The sequence below is a fragment of the Prosopis cineraria genome, unplaced genomic scaffold, assembly GCF_029017545.1.
Source record: "Prosopis cineraria cultivar Desert tree isolate PC_DT_omini unplaced genomic scaffold, ASM2901754v1 PC3, whole genome shotgun sequence".
In the NCBI taxonomy this organism is placed as follows: domain Eukaryota; kingdom Viridiplantae; phylum Streptophyta; class Magnoliopsida; order Fabales; family Fabaceae; genus Prosopis; species Prosopis cineraria.
Window position 1 is genome coordinate 45815844 of NW_026555334.1, and position 18416 is coordinate 45834259.

Sequence of the window (18416 nt, forward strand, 5' to 3'; positions counted from 1 at the left end):
GGTTTGCCTTTAATTTTAAACCGCGTGCGCAGCGAATAGTCTTTCGTGCCAAGGTGGCTTCGGCTGCGAGATGCCCATCCGCCCATCAATAGTCGCCGCCTGCCATTTCTTAACCGTTCTGTCCTGCGGAGAAAAAAAATATAATGCTCGTCACAGACTGATAGAATATATGAAAACGAACGATTTATTGTCACATCATACTTGTTCGCAACAGACATTGGTTCTTGTGGAGGAGAGTGGTGATATTTTACGATCTCATTCGATTATTCCTAAAATCTACCTTTTGCATTGCAGATTTTTGTATGAACATTTTTCAATTTTTAATATGACGAAAGTTATGCGGTCAAAAACACAAAACTGCGAAAAAATATGAATGGCACGTTTGATGTTAGAGTTGGAGGAAAGGACAGAGAAAAAATTACCCATAATGTGCTGTCATCGTCAATCACCATCAGCATCGATTATGCTTTATTGGATAGAACCATTTGCGTCTATTTCTTCTGACCGAACCATATTGCACTTTGCTTTTATTGGCAAAAAAGTATTCCACTTTACTTTTAACGCTTCATCTCAATTTTTTTAAAAAAAAATCTCAACCACGATACCTCCTGTCCCCTCACGACAATCATGTGTTTGCAGGTTGCGTGGCTGTGTCGGTTCAAGTCTGCGGGACATACAACAGAGAATTTTTTGGTGAACAGGGGATATAGAGACCTTTTTGTGGTAGGAGAGATATAGAGACTTTATTTCACACTAAAGTTATTTAATAGAGAGAATGGAGAGAATGATAAGGAGAACTTAAAATATCAATTAATTTAAATTAAATTTTAAGTATTAAATTTTAAAAATTTATAATTTAATTTTTAAATTTTATAATTTTATCGTGATAAATTTATAACTTATATTTTATATTTTAAGAGAAAAATAATTTTTTATTTTTTAATTATGTTAAAATTTAAAAAATAAATTGTCAATTTATTACAATATAATTGTAAAATTAAAAAATTGAATTGTAAATTTTTAAAATCTGACACTTAAAACTTAACTTAAATTAATTAATTTTTTTTATCATTTTTCCAATTTAATAATGGATCGGTTAGCCATCGGAAAGAAAATATATGAAATGAATTAAAAAAAATAAACAGAGGCTCTTGTGACCCAGTATACCCCTTCTCATGAGGAGGTTGTGTACTCAATTTTTAGGTTGGGAAAAAAAAAATGGTGGGGCGTGTTCTTACCAATGGGATAAAAGTATAAGTATAGGCGGGTGCGTAGATATAATAGGTAATTGCTCCTTGCCAAAGCAAGATTAGAGATATAAAGATAAATTTATCAGGAGAAAAAATAATTTAATTCATGAAATTAAAAGAGGAAGTAATTTAAATCAAACTCGATGAGCTAACTTAAAAAAATATTAGGGCCAGGTTTGGAAGTTCAAAATATTTTATTTATCATAGGCTTATTTTGAATGCCCAAATAAATCCAAAAAAAAATTCAAACCAAGCTTGAATGTAAATGCGATTAGCACGAATATCTGAATTCTTTTTTTATTATTGATAAAATAAAATAAAAATTGAAAACTTTAATTTTTAAAAAATAAAAATTGAAATTAGATAAAAGATAAAAAAATATAATATAATATTAAATAATTCAGATATTCAGGCTAGCCTGAAAAGCCCAAGGGGTTAAGACTGAATTTGATTATATGAGTTTTTTTATATGTTATGTTATGATATTTTAAAAGAATTTCTCCATCCCAAAATATAAGACAATTTGCGTAAATTAAGGTTTCATTAAACGCCTCAATTTCAATATTACCCTTTCTCTCTTTATAATTAATTTCCATCACTTCTCTTTTCAATGTATTAAACGATGAGTATTTTTTAAAGTTTATATTTTTATTTTAAAAAGATAAAGTTGTTAAGTACATTTAATGAGATTCATTGATATGTGAAATTTTATCTAAAAATATCTTATAATTTGAAACAGGGAAAGTATAATGTTAGAAGAATATAAATTAATAAAAAAACGCCTAAAATAATTTAGTTAAATGGTATAATTAATAAATAATGATTTAATGAATGTCAAGTGTTTTAGTTTACGTTGACAATATTCTAATTACTTTATGGTTTTGAACAAAACGTTTTAAAAGATAGAACACATTTTTGTTTGTAAGTAAACAATATAAAATTATCCTCCTATTCAGTTTAGCGGGAATAGAGGGGAGTTCTCAATGACTTCTATTTAATAAATTTAATTAAAAAAATGTAAAAATATAGCAAGAAAAAATAATTAACATTTTTAAACACCACTTCTTCTTCTTCTTTTTTACAAAAAAGTTGAGATCATGTATCCCTTTTGATAACAAACAACTTGATTATACAATCTATTGTGTTATAAGTGAAAATAAAAACCCCCTAAAAACTTGCACATTACTTGCCGCCAGCGAATCCATTTCAAATTCTGGCGGTAGAGGAGCAAAGTTGTGTAATCAATTCATTAATATCTTCTTCTTGCTTTAAATTTTCCCTCATCCTAACTTTTTCTACTTCCATGTATTTCAAACATTTGGGAATTTTAAGTTTCACCCGCTCATTAGGATCACATTATTCTGTCACTCAAACATCATTAAGATCACATTATTCAGTTAGTCAAGTATATACTTGCAAATGTCATATTTCTTAAAAAAACCGATAAAGTAAAAACCTCCAATTTACGGAGATGTGATAGCCAAAATGTACTCATCATATCAAGTGTCTTAGGCCAACCACGTGCATGGGTAAATACAACTAAAGGTAAATACAACTAAGAAAGACAAAAGCAAGAAAGAAAACAGCCAAGGGCACATTCTTCATCAATTCTCCACCTCCTGAAAGAAAGGCGTAGGTTGATCAATAATTGTGAAAGATGAAACCACCAAATGACCATGTTTTGCTAATAAATCACAGTCCCAAATTACATCTCTACAAACCAAATTAATAAGAACAAACCAGTCCCTAGGATATAAAACAATCATTAATCTGAATATTTGCATAGCCTTCAAAAAACTGAGTTTACGGTTGGCTCCATTGAATACTTCCTCGCCCTTTCCTTCTCTTTCTTGTAATCTTATTTTATAGAAGACAAACACTTTAGATGGTTCTAATTTGAAATTTGAAAGAGAGCGTCGTGAAAGATCCAGCTTGATAACTATCTCACCCACCCAAATAATTCGCTAGTGGAAGAACAAAACATATAAAAGAAACACAGATCTCACCCAAACAATCATTTTTATATTACTATCTCCGCCCTTTTCATGATTCCTTCATTGAACAACTTGCAATCAAATTAAAGAAAATTTGACTGAGGAAAAGCTAATTTCATTGCACTAAATGAATTTATATTACATAAAAGATACAGAATATGCAAATTTTATTCCACCAGGGTAGGAATTGTATTAAAAAGATTCTATGCAGGTGACCAAAAAAGATTATAATTCATTTTCTTCAAGGTAAGACATATTGGACCGAATCATGTATTGATTTGTTTGGTCATAATCTAAGACCAATGGGTAGTAATAATAAATGAATTTATAGCAATGAGCCTCTTTCAGTTTCAAACTAAGAAAGTACACCCTTGCTTGTGCCAGAAACAATAGAATCCTGGATGAAACTATATCCAGGTTTTGACTACCATTATCGTCTGGTGTTAATATGCAAGGCTTGCTCAGATCAGGAGAAAACTTCAAACCAGATAACTCCTTTAAGTTGGTAGCATTTTTAGTAGGTAAGTTCTCTGCAGAATAATTGAGGTATGGAACAATGGTCCCTTTGCCTACAGAAATCTGAGTAAGAAAAGATAGAATGAATGTTCATAATTATATTAAAAGAAGTTTCCAGTAACACTATCTAGTAATAATAACGCACATGAAAGCAAAGTGAATTGCCTACGATCATCTCCATAGACTTTTGAGTAAGAATCAGATAATAGGGGATATAATTTAAATCACAACATATGCCACTAATATATATAAAGGGAATGATTGAACATAACCAAGAACTTACAAATGCCGGTGGTGAGACAATGGAAGGATTAGACAATAAAAACAAAAAATAATGATAATATAATTATAATCCAGAAAATATCAATCATTAAAACAAAAATAAACTCACCTTTACTTTACTTTTTAGATCTGCTTCCCAAGATAACTTAAACAGTCAAGCATGTTCTGCTCATCGCTTATTAGAACTAATGTGGATCTGTGGCTTACTTCCCAAAGGTCCCACTTTGCTCTGATGTTCTCTTTACAAAGCATGTTTTTCTCCTTTCCTCCATTTCCTTGCAAACAAAACCAATATAGCATATAATGCAATACCATCACAACTCCTCTTATGTTATAATAATAATTGCTTCTCATATTAACAATATATCGTACATCACAATTATTTTTTTACAAAATATAAAACAACTAAAAAAACTTGGGCCAAACAGAAGGTATGGAAGGTAGTCTGTGTCTTATCTGTCCTTGAGCCTTTGCAGCAACTGATGTTGCTACACCCAACAATGATAATTAAATAGTTTCCTTTGCATTGATATTGCTCAAAGCAAATGCCACTGCAGAACTTCAACTAAAAAATTTAATTAGGCAGTAGAAAAGTAGTGCATAACAGAAGCCAATTCACCAATGAAACCGAGGGATAGACCTATGGCTTCTTTTTGTTAAAAAAGGTAATAAATGCGAATGAGTTCTTTATGTGTTGGGATGACTTATGTTCAAGACCATACAGTTCATGGTGTCAATGACATTTTTCAAGCATATCTTTTTTTCCTTGCTCGCAATTTTCGTGCATGGCTTTCTTTTTCAGTTGATTCACCTTATGCATGACATGCTGATGAGATTGAGAGAGAATTACACGTTGAGAGGAAAAATTGAGGGAAAAGGTCAAACAACATATCAGATTTCATAAACAACATATCAGATTTCATATTGAAAGTCAAAATAATGTAGTCAAGAGTACCGAACAATTAATTGCTGACAGGTTTATTTGGTGAGAGCAACTCCTTGTAGAAAATCTCACAAATTGTATATCCTCTCTCATTACACCAATGCTGGATGCACTTTCGATGAGCATACTAAAATAATTAGCAATCACTCATCACTCAATTAGCAAATACCAATCACTAACCAGATTTACCGTCTTCCCAAGTGATGAGAAATGAAGACAAAAAGCATTACAAAAACAACTACAAAGTAGTAATCAGAAATAATAAGAGAAAAAACTATTTCAACTTCTAATAGTATGTTTTAAACTGTTATCTCTCCATTATGAATCAAAAAACCAAAAAACCAAGCCCAATGTAGAAATACGTATTTAATCATCATCAGGAGGGAAAAATTGCTTTGGTAAATGTGCTCGTCCATGAAAATGATTGCGGTCATGGTGTTGGCTTTCCCTCAAGCGTGATGATATAAGAACTATAGCATTCTTTACAGCATTTGCATCACCTACAACCTACACGAGGAATAACGCTATGGTATCATTAATAAAATGGTTCTATTTAAATAGTGTTTTCATGAGTGAAATTGAAGGGAAATCATATCGCATTATAGAATGGTATTGTGTCAGATACATCTCCTTAATTTCACTTGAATGTTGATACAGACTCAATAGAGACAAGCAAAACATTAGCCATGCAAATCATCATTTTTAAACAGAACTATTGCCCTGTCATAATTATCGATTTAGCATGCATAAATTCAACAAATAATATAAGCATTTCCTCCTTTTTTTATGACCTAGGAAAAAGTTCTGCAAACAGACATCATGAACAATGCTTACACAATCAGAACAAAAAGAAACAAAATGTCCCCAAATGTTTCCAGCTTCACGATTTCAGAAACGGCTGACATAGTCAGTTATGAAAAACGGATAGAGCACAATTCATTAATGCATATTAGATTGATCCCCTTGGAAAAGAGAAAAACCAACCTAGAATTGCTCAAACGTTTTCTTGCTGAAATAAGATTGCTTGAATATGAGCATTTCATCAAGAAGGAATGACATGAATGGCAAAGTTGATACAGATAATGTCAGTAATAATAAGCACATTTTTTATCCATCCAAGTTCAACCAAATTATGATAGAGGCACAAGATCCAACACAAAATTAAACGTAATTGCTAACACAACAAACGTTTGAAATGAATGCAATTATCCAGGACGTAAAGTGCTCTGAACTGATAGCAAAAATAAGAATAGAAAAGAGAATAGTAGACGATGAGAGCATCTGAAAGAAAGACTTCAGTTGATCGTTAACTCTCTTTGCCAACTTGGCTTACAGCTTCCATCGACCCCAAACAAATAATTTATCTCAAAAAAGAGAAGAAAGAAAGAAAGATTACCTTCTTATAACATATTACCTTCTACACGATTCTTACTTGTGAGAGATATTCCAAAATATAAATTTTCGTTCGCTGCATTCAATCAAGGTAGGAACTGAAGAAAGAAGACCACATAGTATTGAAGCAGAATAAGAAGAATGAAGAATTTTGTTCGCTGCTAGGGTTGTAGCGAGCGAAGAAAAAGGATGAAGATATCTCTGTCCCTCTTACCCCCTTTCCCGCTTTGCACCGAATCTGAACCATGGGGAGAGGCCCGATATTTCTTGAAGATAGAGAGTATTGAGAAACGCAAAGATACATGGGGAAAGAGCAGCGAACGGGGAAGCCGATAACCTTGGAGCCCTGAAAATAACCGTAGACTGGAATGAGGAAAGAATAGACAGGGAAAGGGAAGCAGGTATAAATTGAGATGGGCAAACAGCTGGAGCTAATGCTTCCGTGCAGAAACTAAATTTACGGTGGATGTATAAAAAAGAAAAATTTCAGTCAGGAACTCTTGATTGAACTTAAAAAAAAAAAAAAAAAAAAAGAAGATGTTAAAATTTTGAAACTTTACTTAAGGACGTGTATAGAATTTTTTTTAAATTTAGGATAAAATAATAAAATTATCTTTATTTAAATAAATAATATAAACGACTTATTCGTTCTTATATTTATATTATTTATGAATGTTGTTCGTTTCTTTACTCCACTTGTTATAAGTCTAATTTCACTTGATTTCACTACATGATGGTATCATGATAAGACAACTTATTCGTTTTCATACTATATCTTATTTATTTACTTACTAAATATTATTTATTTCTTTATTTCACTTGTTTATGGCCCTTAAAATAAAATCTAGTAAAAATATACCTATAAACAAGTGAAGTAGGAAAACAAACAACATTTCATAAGTAAATAAAAAATATATAATATAAAAATAAATAAATCATTTATGTTATTGATTTAAATGAAAGTAATTTTATCATTTCTTTCATAAATTCAACAAAAATTTTATACAAATCTTTTAGTAAAATTTTAAAAAATTTAATTTTTTTATTAAATTTAGTGAAGGATCTTTGACTAAAATTTTCCTTATAAAAAATTGATGACCGATTGAACGGACATTAAAAATTATATCAAAATTGATTGACCAATGAGGTATGAGAGTTTTCGGCCAATCAGGACACTTCCACAATATTTGTTAATATATAGTTTGTTAATATATATTGATTATGAAAATAACAAACCTTTATTAATATTTGAGATTTAATTAAAAATATTTTATAAAAAAAATGAAAGGAGTACATCATCCACCATCTAAGCATAGTAAAGTGATGGATTATGAAGGGTAATAGTTTTCCCTCCATTTTGTTTCTTGTATTGCATTTTTTGTGTGAAAATTATAGGATAAAAGAGCAAATTATTTCTTAAATTTTAAATTTAATAATATCATAAATCTTAAATTTGTTTATTATTATATAAATTGTTCCCTCAATTTTTTGACAACGGTGTAATATAACTTTTATTGTTAACAAAACTTAACTTAGACTATTAATTGATAAAAAAATAATGGAATATGACATCAAAAAATTTCATAAAATGACCAAAAATTACAGGCAAAGATAAATAAATACAAAAAATGCTTAAAAAATTCTGGATCATTTTATGTAATTTTTGAATTTATTTTTTAATTAATTATCAATCAAAGTTAACTTTTATTAATGATAGGAGTCAAATTATTCAATTTTCAAAAGTTCAGTAATCAATTTACACAATAAATGAGTTCAAAATCTATGACAATGTTATGAAAATTGAATGATCATTAAACTAATCAAGGTATCGATTCAATGGTTAAACCACGGTTCAATCAGTCATAAATAAATTAATACATTTTAAATATTATATGTTCAAAATAGAAAGAAATAATCACATATAGTAAGAAAAATAAATATTTAAATTTTAAAAAAATAATCTACAATAAAAAAGATAATATCCATCAATATTACATCATTTTCATTCAAAATATATGTTATTATTTCCTAATTTATAATTTATAACTTTAAAATCTATACATATATACATAATTCATATATATTTCTTGCATTTTTTTATTTTATAATGCCTACTAGGTATGAATATGCATAAACTATATTTTAAAGACATGAGTTAAAAATAAAAAAAAAGTAATGTGTCCAATTCAAGCAGTTCATGATTGATTTGTAGAACGAACGTTTTTTTTGTGTAACCAAATCGAACCTATGATCGATTCTCGATTCAACTGGTTAGACCAACCGATCTAATTCTAATAACAATGATCTATGAACTATGGTATTGCTTGACATAAAGTTTGAGATAATTTATCTATTTATTCATTACTAAATCATTCATCTTTGTCCATCCAAAAGAAATTGGTAGATAGTTTATTGGTCCTTTTTTTAAGAGATATTAAGGGCTCGTTTGGTTTGCTTGCATTTCACACTTAAAAGGCAAAATTTTACTTTTAGAATGCTAGAAATTGTTTAAGTAAAATATTTTATAGGAAAGCACATTTAAAAAAGTAAATTTAAGAAACATAATTATTTGAAGCTTTTGAAAAGTAAATTTAAAAAGTAAGATGTTCTTTGATTGTATTACCCAAGTTTAATCTCTTATTCTTTTATTTAAAAAATAATTAATTTATTAAAAATATAATTATCATTTTAATAATATAAATTAGGTATCAATTTTTTAGCATTATAAATTAAATAATTAATCATGTTAATTTTTAGTATTAATGTATAATAAAAATTATAAGTCTTTATCACATTTTCTAAAATTATAAATTTAAAAATTACAAATAACTGGAGATCAAGTTTTTAGCATTATAGATCAAATTTTATATTATTTAAAATTTTTATCACATTTTTTAAATATTTTAAATATGTTACATTTGTATAATAAAAATTATAAATCATCATAAATTAATGTCTTTTTTGATAATTATACATTTAAAAGTATATTTTATCATTATAATCCAAATAATTTTTATTATACAAAATTGACTTTTAAAAAAAATATATTTAAACATAAATTTCGTTACAATAACAAACTTTTGCTAAATAAAATTTTAAAAAATTAAAAATTAAACACACACTAAATGACTGTGTGCAAAATTGTAGCATGAAATTAATTAATTTATAATATGATCATAATGGTAGTATTTAATATATCAAAAGAGTTTAAAATGTGCTTAATTTTTTGAGCAATCATATATATTTAAAATTATTAAATAAAAATCAAATAACCTTTTTTATAAAAAAATAAATTTATAAAAATCACTGAGCATTTTTATAATACGATGAAAAATTTTAAGAATGTATAAGTGTTTAAAGAAGTGTAAATTATATAGGAGTACCTGTTTAGAAAGCTTGGCAAATGACGTATATAAAAAAATGATTGCTAAATGACAATTACATCAAGGAGCAATATTTTCGTAAAAAATTTTAAAGTTAGTGAAATAACAAATCATTAATTTGCATTCCTATGATCCTATTTATAAGTTGAAGAGATAAATTATTCTGTCCCTTCTATAAATCACATTATTAAATTTTTATCACAAACTTTTTTTTTCCCTCTATATGTCAATGAAAGAAAATTATATTATTAAAATATGCATAGGTAATGCTTCCTTAGTTAAAAAATATAATGTATTTTTAGTATTTTAAAATGTAATCATTGCTTTTTTTAAAAAAATATTTCTATTAAATAAATTACTTTATATTTATTTTAAAATATTTATAGAGATAAATATGAAAAGTAAAATACATTTAAAAATAAGTAAGTATTTATCAAGGGTGAAATTTAATTAAAAATACTTTACATTTTTTAATAAAGGGAGTATGAATAAAGTTAAGAACTTATTAAATTTTAACAGAGTTAATAAAATTTTAAATTTTTCTCGCTTTCAAGAAAACACATTAGAAATAAATTATAAATAAAATTAGATGAAATAATTAAGTAGATAGAAATAAAATCTTAAAAATAAAATAATGTTTGCAATGGAGCTTATTATTTTGAGAAAGATTTAATTAAGATAAAAATATAAAAAATAGGATATTTTTTGAAAAATAAATTGCGATGTGCATGGTTGATTGTTGAGAATTAAAAAGAATATCTTCTTAGAGTTTTCCTCATTTTTTCAGGGTATGTTTGGTTGAAACTTGAAAGTTTTTCAAGGGGAGGCGAGGGGAATACTCATTTGGTTAAGAAATTTTGAAAAAAAGGAAACTAAAATAATCCATTCCCTCCTAAATTGAGTGTTTTTTAGAGGTGAGCTAATTTTTTTTGACTATTTTATCTTTATTTAATTTTCAATGTTCTAAGTATATCCATAACTAAAAAAATTTTCTTTTATATTAGATTGTGCTTCACTTCCAGACCTCAACTGACTTCATTGATTTTTTTTAACAATTACATTTCATCATATTTCATTATATATTTAGTTATTTCTCTTTTATAAAAAATTATTATCATTACAACTTATTGGTTTAATTTTTTTTTTTCACATATTGACAATATGATAGGATGAGAGTGAATTTTTAAAAAATCATGCAATTTAAATTGAGGTGTAAAATTATTTTTTACAAGAAAAAATTTAAAAAGTTTTAAACTAATGTATAAAAATATAATAGTAAATTAGTTATTACCTCATTTTCCCTCCCCTCCTAAACTAAATAAAAGATTATTAAAAACCTTTCCCCTTCCCTCTAATAAAATTAAATAAGGTAATATTAAAACCTCCTTCCCTCAAACCAAACATATTATTAATGACCAATTGCAATCTAGGTGTAACTTGAAATCACTAGTATTAAGAATTAAATATTAATTAACAGATCGCATCCTTGGAATTATTCTGACCACGATGAAAATGAGGTTGGACAGCAGGGGATTCGACCTTTATTCACTTTTGATCAAGGGATCTCAATGTTTAAAAATAGAAGGCAATTTTAATATTTTCAAATGTAATCATAATCTTTTTTTAAAAAAAATCTTTTTAATGAATAAATTATTTTATATTTATGTTAAAGTGTAGCACTTTATTAAATAAAATTAAATATGAAAATATAGTATTGGTTTAAAGAAAAGTAATTATTTTATTGAAATGAGATTCAGTTAAAAATACCTGATATTTTTTAAGGAAAGGTATGTACACTTTTTATTTTATTTTTGTTACAAGACATTTTAAATAAGAGATGAATAATTTATGTTATAAATTATTTGTTGGAGTGTTACTTATATTTTTTTAGCATTATCCATATTTAAAGTTATTAACTATGAGAGAGAATGTAACACAATTTTAAAAATTTCATTTAAATATGAGTAAAGTAAAAATATTTTATTTTCAGAAAAAATTAATGGTTTTTTATATTTAATTAATTATGATAAAGTGATTAAAAGTATCTCATAACATGAATATTAAACAGTAAGTTCCCGACATTTATTATAGGACAAATATAACTTATAGTCCCTGATTTTTTTCTCAATTATCGGTTCCTTTGAATTGACTCATAACAAATAATTTTTTAATTTAATATTTTTAACTCAATAAATTATAAGAATTGAATTATAATAAGTTAAAATTTATGAACTAAATTGATTGTTAATAATTCAATAATTAAACAAAAATTTAGGAATTAAAAATTATATAATCACTTTATTGCAATTAAGGCGATCTTTTTTGGATTTAAATAATTTGAAGTTTCCTATTTTAAAAAATAAAATATTTTATATTTCTTAAAATAATAAAATGAACAAAAATTTTTTTAAAAGTATTCACATAAAGTTACCAATCTCAATTTTAAAAAATTTAAAAGTCTATTTAAAATTATTTTTATTTTATTATTTAGATGTCTAAACCTGGGAAACAAGTAGGCTTGACCCTTTAGGCACCTATAAGGGCCTAAATTTTTAAGTTCATTTTTTTATTTTTCACTTATTTTTTAAGGTTGACCATTTAAACGGCTCAAGACTGGGCATATAAGCCTTTGTTTTAAAAAATTTCAAAAAATTAAAATAAAGGTAAGCCTTACAAATTAATTAAAATATTTTAAAATTAAAAAAAAATCAAAATTCTTAAAACTTTTTAAAAATTAAACCACACACATTTAGAAGTTTAGAAATAAAATTAAAAAATCTTGATTAAAAAATATTTATAATAATACAAACATAGTAATTATAAAAATATCAAAATTTTATACTATACACTAAATTAATAATAATATAATGTATGTAGGGTCAGTCTTCAAGTGAGCAGGTCATTAGTTTTTAAATATGTATTTCATAAAAAAAATAATATAACAAGATTTGAAAGGCCACCAAACCTTTTTTTATGAGGTTTATCAGGGTTAAGTACTCAAATCTGATTACTTTTAAAAAAATTATTTTCAAAATTTAAATCCTCATTTAAACAGGACCTCTAAGCTCGGTGCTCCAGGCCCGGCCTTATTAAAAAATGATGTTGTGTAAAACATATTTTGAAAATAAAAAATTAATAAAAATAATTTTTTTTTATTTTCTCTTGCTCTCTCAAAACACTTAAAAGTATTTTCATTTAAAAGTTACTCTATCAATAGAATCTTTTTGTTCTCTTGTTTTGAAAAATAAAAAATTGTTCTCAAAGGTTTTTCAAACAAACCCAAAATCTCTTGCCAGTGATAAAACTAATCATCACTCGGCGGCGGATTTAGCAGGTCATCATTTACTCTTCTATACACTAATTGCTGCGATTTTCTTGAATTTTTTCTTGAGCTAGAATGCCAGTCACTAACGATTTTCCTGATTCCTAGTAATCGTGACAGCAGCCAGTAGCAGTCAGCACCCTCAAGGGCCTTTCAATATCATAATTTAAATTTTGGTAAATATCGTTCAAATTCTTACAATAATGGCACAACATTCAGGGCAGGGCGTTTAATACACGACGGAATCCAGTTTGGTTGTATATTTACATTGAGAACGAAGCATCGCCGTCAGCAACCTCCCTGACGAGGTTTTTCGTGGAAGGCATGCCAGCAACAACATCTTTTTCAATGCCACATTCATTTGTCCCTCTTCTCATCTTAAAGTAGCCGTCCTGCACGTGGATCAAAATGGGTGATTAGAAAAGGCATACACATAGATACAGTTAGTTCAATTCAGGAAAGAATGATTGAAGAAGCATACATCTCCCCAACTTCTATTCCACTGATTTGCGAGGAGCTGAAAGGTTAAGAAAAAGAAGATCAACAAACATGAAATTCTATCACTATACGAGGCTTCAAGGTCTATAATCATTAACGGATTTGCGTACCCAGTAGTCCTCTCCATCATCGGTTGTTCCCCACCCAATTAGCTTTACAGCATGACCTCCTAGTGCGTCCCCAGTGATGTGTTTGTAAACTCCTGATTTGTAGTGAGCAAAATCCTATAAAAGTTCAAACGAGTGATGATTATCCCAACGCTAACAGATCTGCTTGTGACTACTCCAACCACAGGACAAGATTAAAATATAATCTATTTGTTTGATGTCCTGAAATTGAAGTCTGCATTTTGCTTCGGGTCATAAGGGGCATCTGAAGCAGAGCACAATTCTTTCTTACACTGTAAGCTTTGCTTTAATTTACATAGCTAAATAGTTACCGTTTCTATAAATTCATATATATCCTAAAATTTGCAAGCACTCATTTCAGTATCTTGCGACGACCAACTTGCCTAAATTGATAATTTGTAGATATGATGATAAACAATATAAAAACAACTAAAAAGGTAAAAGCTCACTACCAACAACCAAGTGCTTTTATGTATGCAAAAAGTAAGTAGGAAATAATTTTTTACATTATTACATTGAAGTTGGAGAAATTCAATCACAATTCATAACAACATAGGAGTAACTAACAGCTGTCAATTACCTCATAAACAGTGAACGAAACCTCAACCGGCCCATTCTTATAGACTTCTGCCATAATATCATAGGGATCTGAATTGATCCTGTATGCATTGACACTATAATGCTTCGACTTTCTCCAAAGCTGGTTCCGATTCACACACTTCCTGACACACTTGGGAGTAGGATATGCAGGCTCGCAACCAGGATGAGAACAACCAATATCGTCAAAGTATGGGTCACACTGATACATTAAAACATCGTTCGCAATAAGAGAGTGCAAAGGCAAGAATATGAGGGCTAGATTAAACAGAAAATTCTCCAATAAGATTTTAGCAGAGAATACTGAGGACTCGAATTTTCATTTCTAACCACTTTATATGAATTTTTTACCAAGAGGAAATTATGAGGGTAAATAGGAAACTCCTTACCTCTTCAGTGACAACACCATGATGGACTAAGTATCGCCATGCAAAGAGAGGATACCCCCCATTACAGCCAGACCCACACAAAAATCCACAGCAAGCAAGAAGATCATTAATAGAGAGAGATATGTTCTGCAATTAAAGCATATAGACTTTAAACTCTGGTGGGAGGGAGAGTAGACTACAAATATGAGAAGATAAACACCCAACAAACAGTAGCCAAGATAAAGTAAAACAAATGTCAGTCACCATGCCAAAGTGAATGCAAAAACGATCTGACAATGATTCAACGGCACCAAATGCCCAACAAGAACCACAGTGACCCTGAACAATCAGCAAAAAGCCAGCTAAGAATTTTGTTAACTTTCAGTTTATAAAAAGTCGATACTGTAAAAGATGAACAGAATTACCTGATCTTTAGTACGGAAATTATTCACCATTCCATGCATTTATCGAGGAAAGAGATGGGTGAGTACTTTGTTCCAAATTAATCAGTTACCTATAAATAAAATAAAAATAAAAAAAGGAAAAGGAACAAGTAGACAACCTAGAATTCTCACAACAGTGCTACACTGAGACCAAGCTGTTCTTGCGTCAAACTCATTCGGCAATTTTAAGGATTTTGAATGGGTAACAACAGGAGTACTACTCAGATCATTTTTAGGTGATGGTTTGACTCCAAGAAGGTGCTTAAATTGTCCAACCTTTGAAATGAAGATAAGATCTTGGAAACTTGAAGCATATTATAGAATAAAAAAAAAGGTATATTAAACGTTGAAGAAAAATTAAAACAGGTCAGGGCAAGTCGAATGCTAACAGTATAATTGGAGAAGCGAGGATTCATGGCAGCCTCCCATCCTGCCCTTGGATTTTCATTAATCTGCTTAGTGATTGACTCCTGCATGGCAATGTCTAAAGTTTAACACACAACTTGAACCAAATATCAAATACTCACCCTAAAAAACAAAGCCAATACTATCTCAGACGAAAACACCATTATCGTATCAGGAATCTAATCCAGTAAGGAATTTTTCTGATTGCTATTCGGTGGTTAGGAACAATTTACCTCAGGCGTTGAGCAACAAAGGAGATTTGCTTGCATGGAATGGAATTACCTGAAGAATATGAGAATTGAGCTTGAAACTAGAAAATGTTTCTGCTTCTGCCTCAATGATCTGCTCACGACATATGATTTATTTAGTTCATTAAGTGATTTTCATAGTTTCTAATCTACCGGATAATAATTTACACCTAAAATTAGTTAAAGGCACTCATAACAATAACAAAAGAGAGTACGAAAATCGACGACCACGGCAAAGCAGATAGCACTACCATGGTCAAATTTAACATCCCAGAGTATGGCTCTGTCTCGTTAAGTCTTCCAAAAATATGACAATTAAACATATCAGCGTTTCACATTAGATGGAAGAACAGCCTTTTAGATGCCTATCAGTTAAAGTTGTAGCATGAACCAAAGAATCTGAATTAAAAAAAAAAATGAAAATTAAAGAAAGGCCCAGGCACGGGTATTTTATTTACGTCAATTACACAAACACAATAAGAGGAGAAATCAGATCCATGGAAAATTGGAAATTCATTCAAAATACCAAATAATGATATCGTAAAAATTCGAAATAAGGGAGTGAAAATAGAAATACCCGTAAATAAGAGACGGAGAAGGCCAAATACAAAGTGAGCAGAGGGAAGAGACTTGAGGCCATTTCCCCGCCTCGGGTGAAGCCAAATGATACCCGCTTTGAACGCTGGAAGTGTAGATGTTCGCCGGGAGTTGAGCAATTGTGTTGCGCTGAACTATAAACTCGTAAGTGATCGACCAATAAATCAATTTTCTTATTCGGGGCCCAGCGTTTGTTTGGGACTAAAATAATCGATAAAATTAAAGTGATGTAAACGATTGCGTAACGTCGCTCCTAACTTCCTTTTTTTTTTTTTTATTAAAAACTTCATTATTTTAATTAGATTTGCAATCTGCAATCATAAAAATTAATTTTACCTGAAACTTAAATACCATCTATATCAGTTGGTCAAAAAAAAAAAAACCATACTATCGATAATATTATTAATGTGGATGTACTTAATTAACATGATAGTCGATTAAATTAATTTTTGAATTAAAATTGTTTAAGTTTTATTTTTTGATACAATTTATTTAACTTTTATTGAAATGACATAAATGTAATTTTTCCCTGAGATATATGTGCAACGTAAAAATAATACACAAATATAACTTTATGATTTTAATAATACTTATTTTATCTGACACACGCACATGTATATAATTTAAAGGTTAAAATATATTTTTAATCTTTTAATTCTTTTAATCATAATACCATTAATTATAAATTATTATTATTTATATCAAATATTATTATTATTTTAAAAAATTAGATTTAATATGTTAATATTTAAGAATATTTTATTAATATTTAAAAATTTAATGTTGAAATTTTTACAATAAAATTAATATGACTTTAGATTAAATGAATGAAAAATATTTTATAAAATTTTAAAATTAAAATAAAATTTTTATAAATTTAAAAGGTTAAAATTATATTTTAATTTATTTTAATTTTATAAATGTGATCATCTAGGCTTTTACGATAATTTTTCAAAAAAAAAATGATCACCTTTATAAAATTAAAATTATGTAAAAATACAATAAAGGATACCATTTTTACAATAAGTGCACTTGCTTTGTTTTCCGATGATGGATGAAAATGAGCCTCTTTCGATAAGCTTGATTGTAAGAAACACCCAAACACCCCATTTTTGTATAATTAATTATCTCAATTCAAGCCACATTTTGGCTTGAGCTGCGATGAATCGTTTTCAAATATCGATTATATGTATTAAAGTGCAGTACATTTTTTAATCTGTCAGAATTTTTTAATCTGCCAATAAGACGCTCGAGTGCAACACATTTGTTCTTGTCAATCACTTCTCTTCTCTTCATGACTTCTCTTAGTTTTTTTTAGATTTAAGTGAAAATAGAGAACAAAAAAGTCATAATTTAGAATGAAAAAAAAACTCTTCCAAAAGTTAATCCATCAGTTCTCTTTATCTATATATAGTTTATTCACACACACACCCAGAGTTTGTTTACCAAACATTTTCGAGATAATTAATCATTCTAAAACTGAATAATTATAATTACATATTTTTCTTTTATTAAAATTATTTAAAATCTGAGATGATTTATTTTTATATAGATTAAATTGTTAATATTACAATATAATATAGTTAAAAACAATGTCCTTTATTGTAATTCATCCCTCTAAAATTTATTTTAACTAAACTATCCAAACATATTTAATTCAGTTAAAATTTATTTTTAAAAAATAATATCGATTACATTATAATATAATTAATTATAATTAAAATTAATTATATCAATTAATTTTTTATAATTAATTATATTCAACAAAAATTCAAGCCCGCTTTATAAAAATATAATAGAGACGGAAAGTGAATATAGGGGAGGAAGTACGTGAACAGTAAGAAGAAGGTTGTTTGGAGAGTTTGTATGAGGACCTTTATTTTTTAAAAAAGGTATTTTAATCAATTAAAAAAATATTTATCCTCAAATCCTTTGGAACTTGATAGATATTTAATGATTTCACCAGGCTTTTAAATATTTCTATCAAATTTTATGATGATTTTCCTTTTTTCTTTTTTTTTTAAGAAAAGTCAAGGTGATAAACTCAATC

At 28.1% G+C, this 18416-nt stretch overlaps 1 protein-coding gene and 1 long non-coding RNA gene across 4 annotated transcripts; both read right to left on the minus strand.

Moving 5' to 3' along the window:
• Window positions 1–2694: 2694 nt before the first annotated feature.
• LOC129306303 (uncharacterized) lies at window positions 2695–6837 on the minus strand. Of its 3 annotated transcripts, none has more exons than XR_008592192.1 (5): window positions 6592–6837; window positions 6382–6475; window positions 4152–5492; window positions 3614–3823; window positions 2695–2869 (listed from the first exon to the last, which is right to left on the minus strand). It is a non-coding gene; the product is annotated as an uncharacterized LOC129306303 (long non-coding RNA). The 3 variants fall into 3 exon arrangements; XR_008592193.1 differs by having other exon boundaries at window positions 6382–6453; window positions 6592–6836; XR_008592190.1 differs by having other exon boundaries at window positions 6382–6836.
• A 6372-nt stretch (window positions 6838–13209) lies between these two features.
• On the minus strand, window positions 13210–16507 carry LOC129306489 (cathepsin B-like protease 2). Its single transcript, XM_054947111.1, has 11 exons — window positions 16347–16507; window positions 15804–15863; window positions 15506–15586; window positions 15236–15392; window positions 15099–15103; window positions 14938–15012; window positions 14695–14820; window positions 14289–14507; window positions 13691–13804; window positions 13564–13599; window positions 13210–13474 (listed from the first exon to the last, which is right to left on the minus strand). Exons 1-11 carry the CDS (start codon window positions 16407–16409, stop codon window positions 13346–13348), a joined length of 1065 nt encoding a protein of 354 aa, XP_054803086.1. The 5' UTR covers window positions 16410–16507; the 3' UTR covers window positions 13210–13345.
• Between the last annotated feature and the right edge of the window lie 1909 nt (window positions 16508–18416).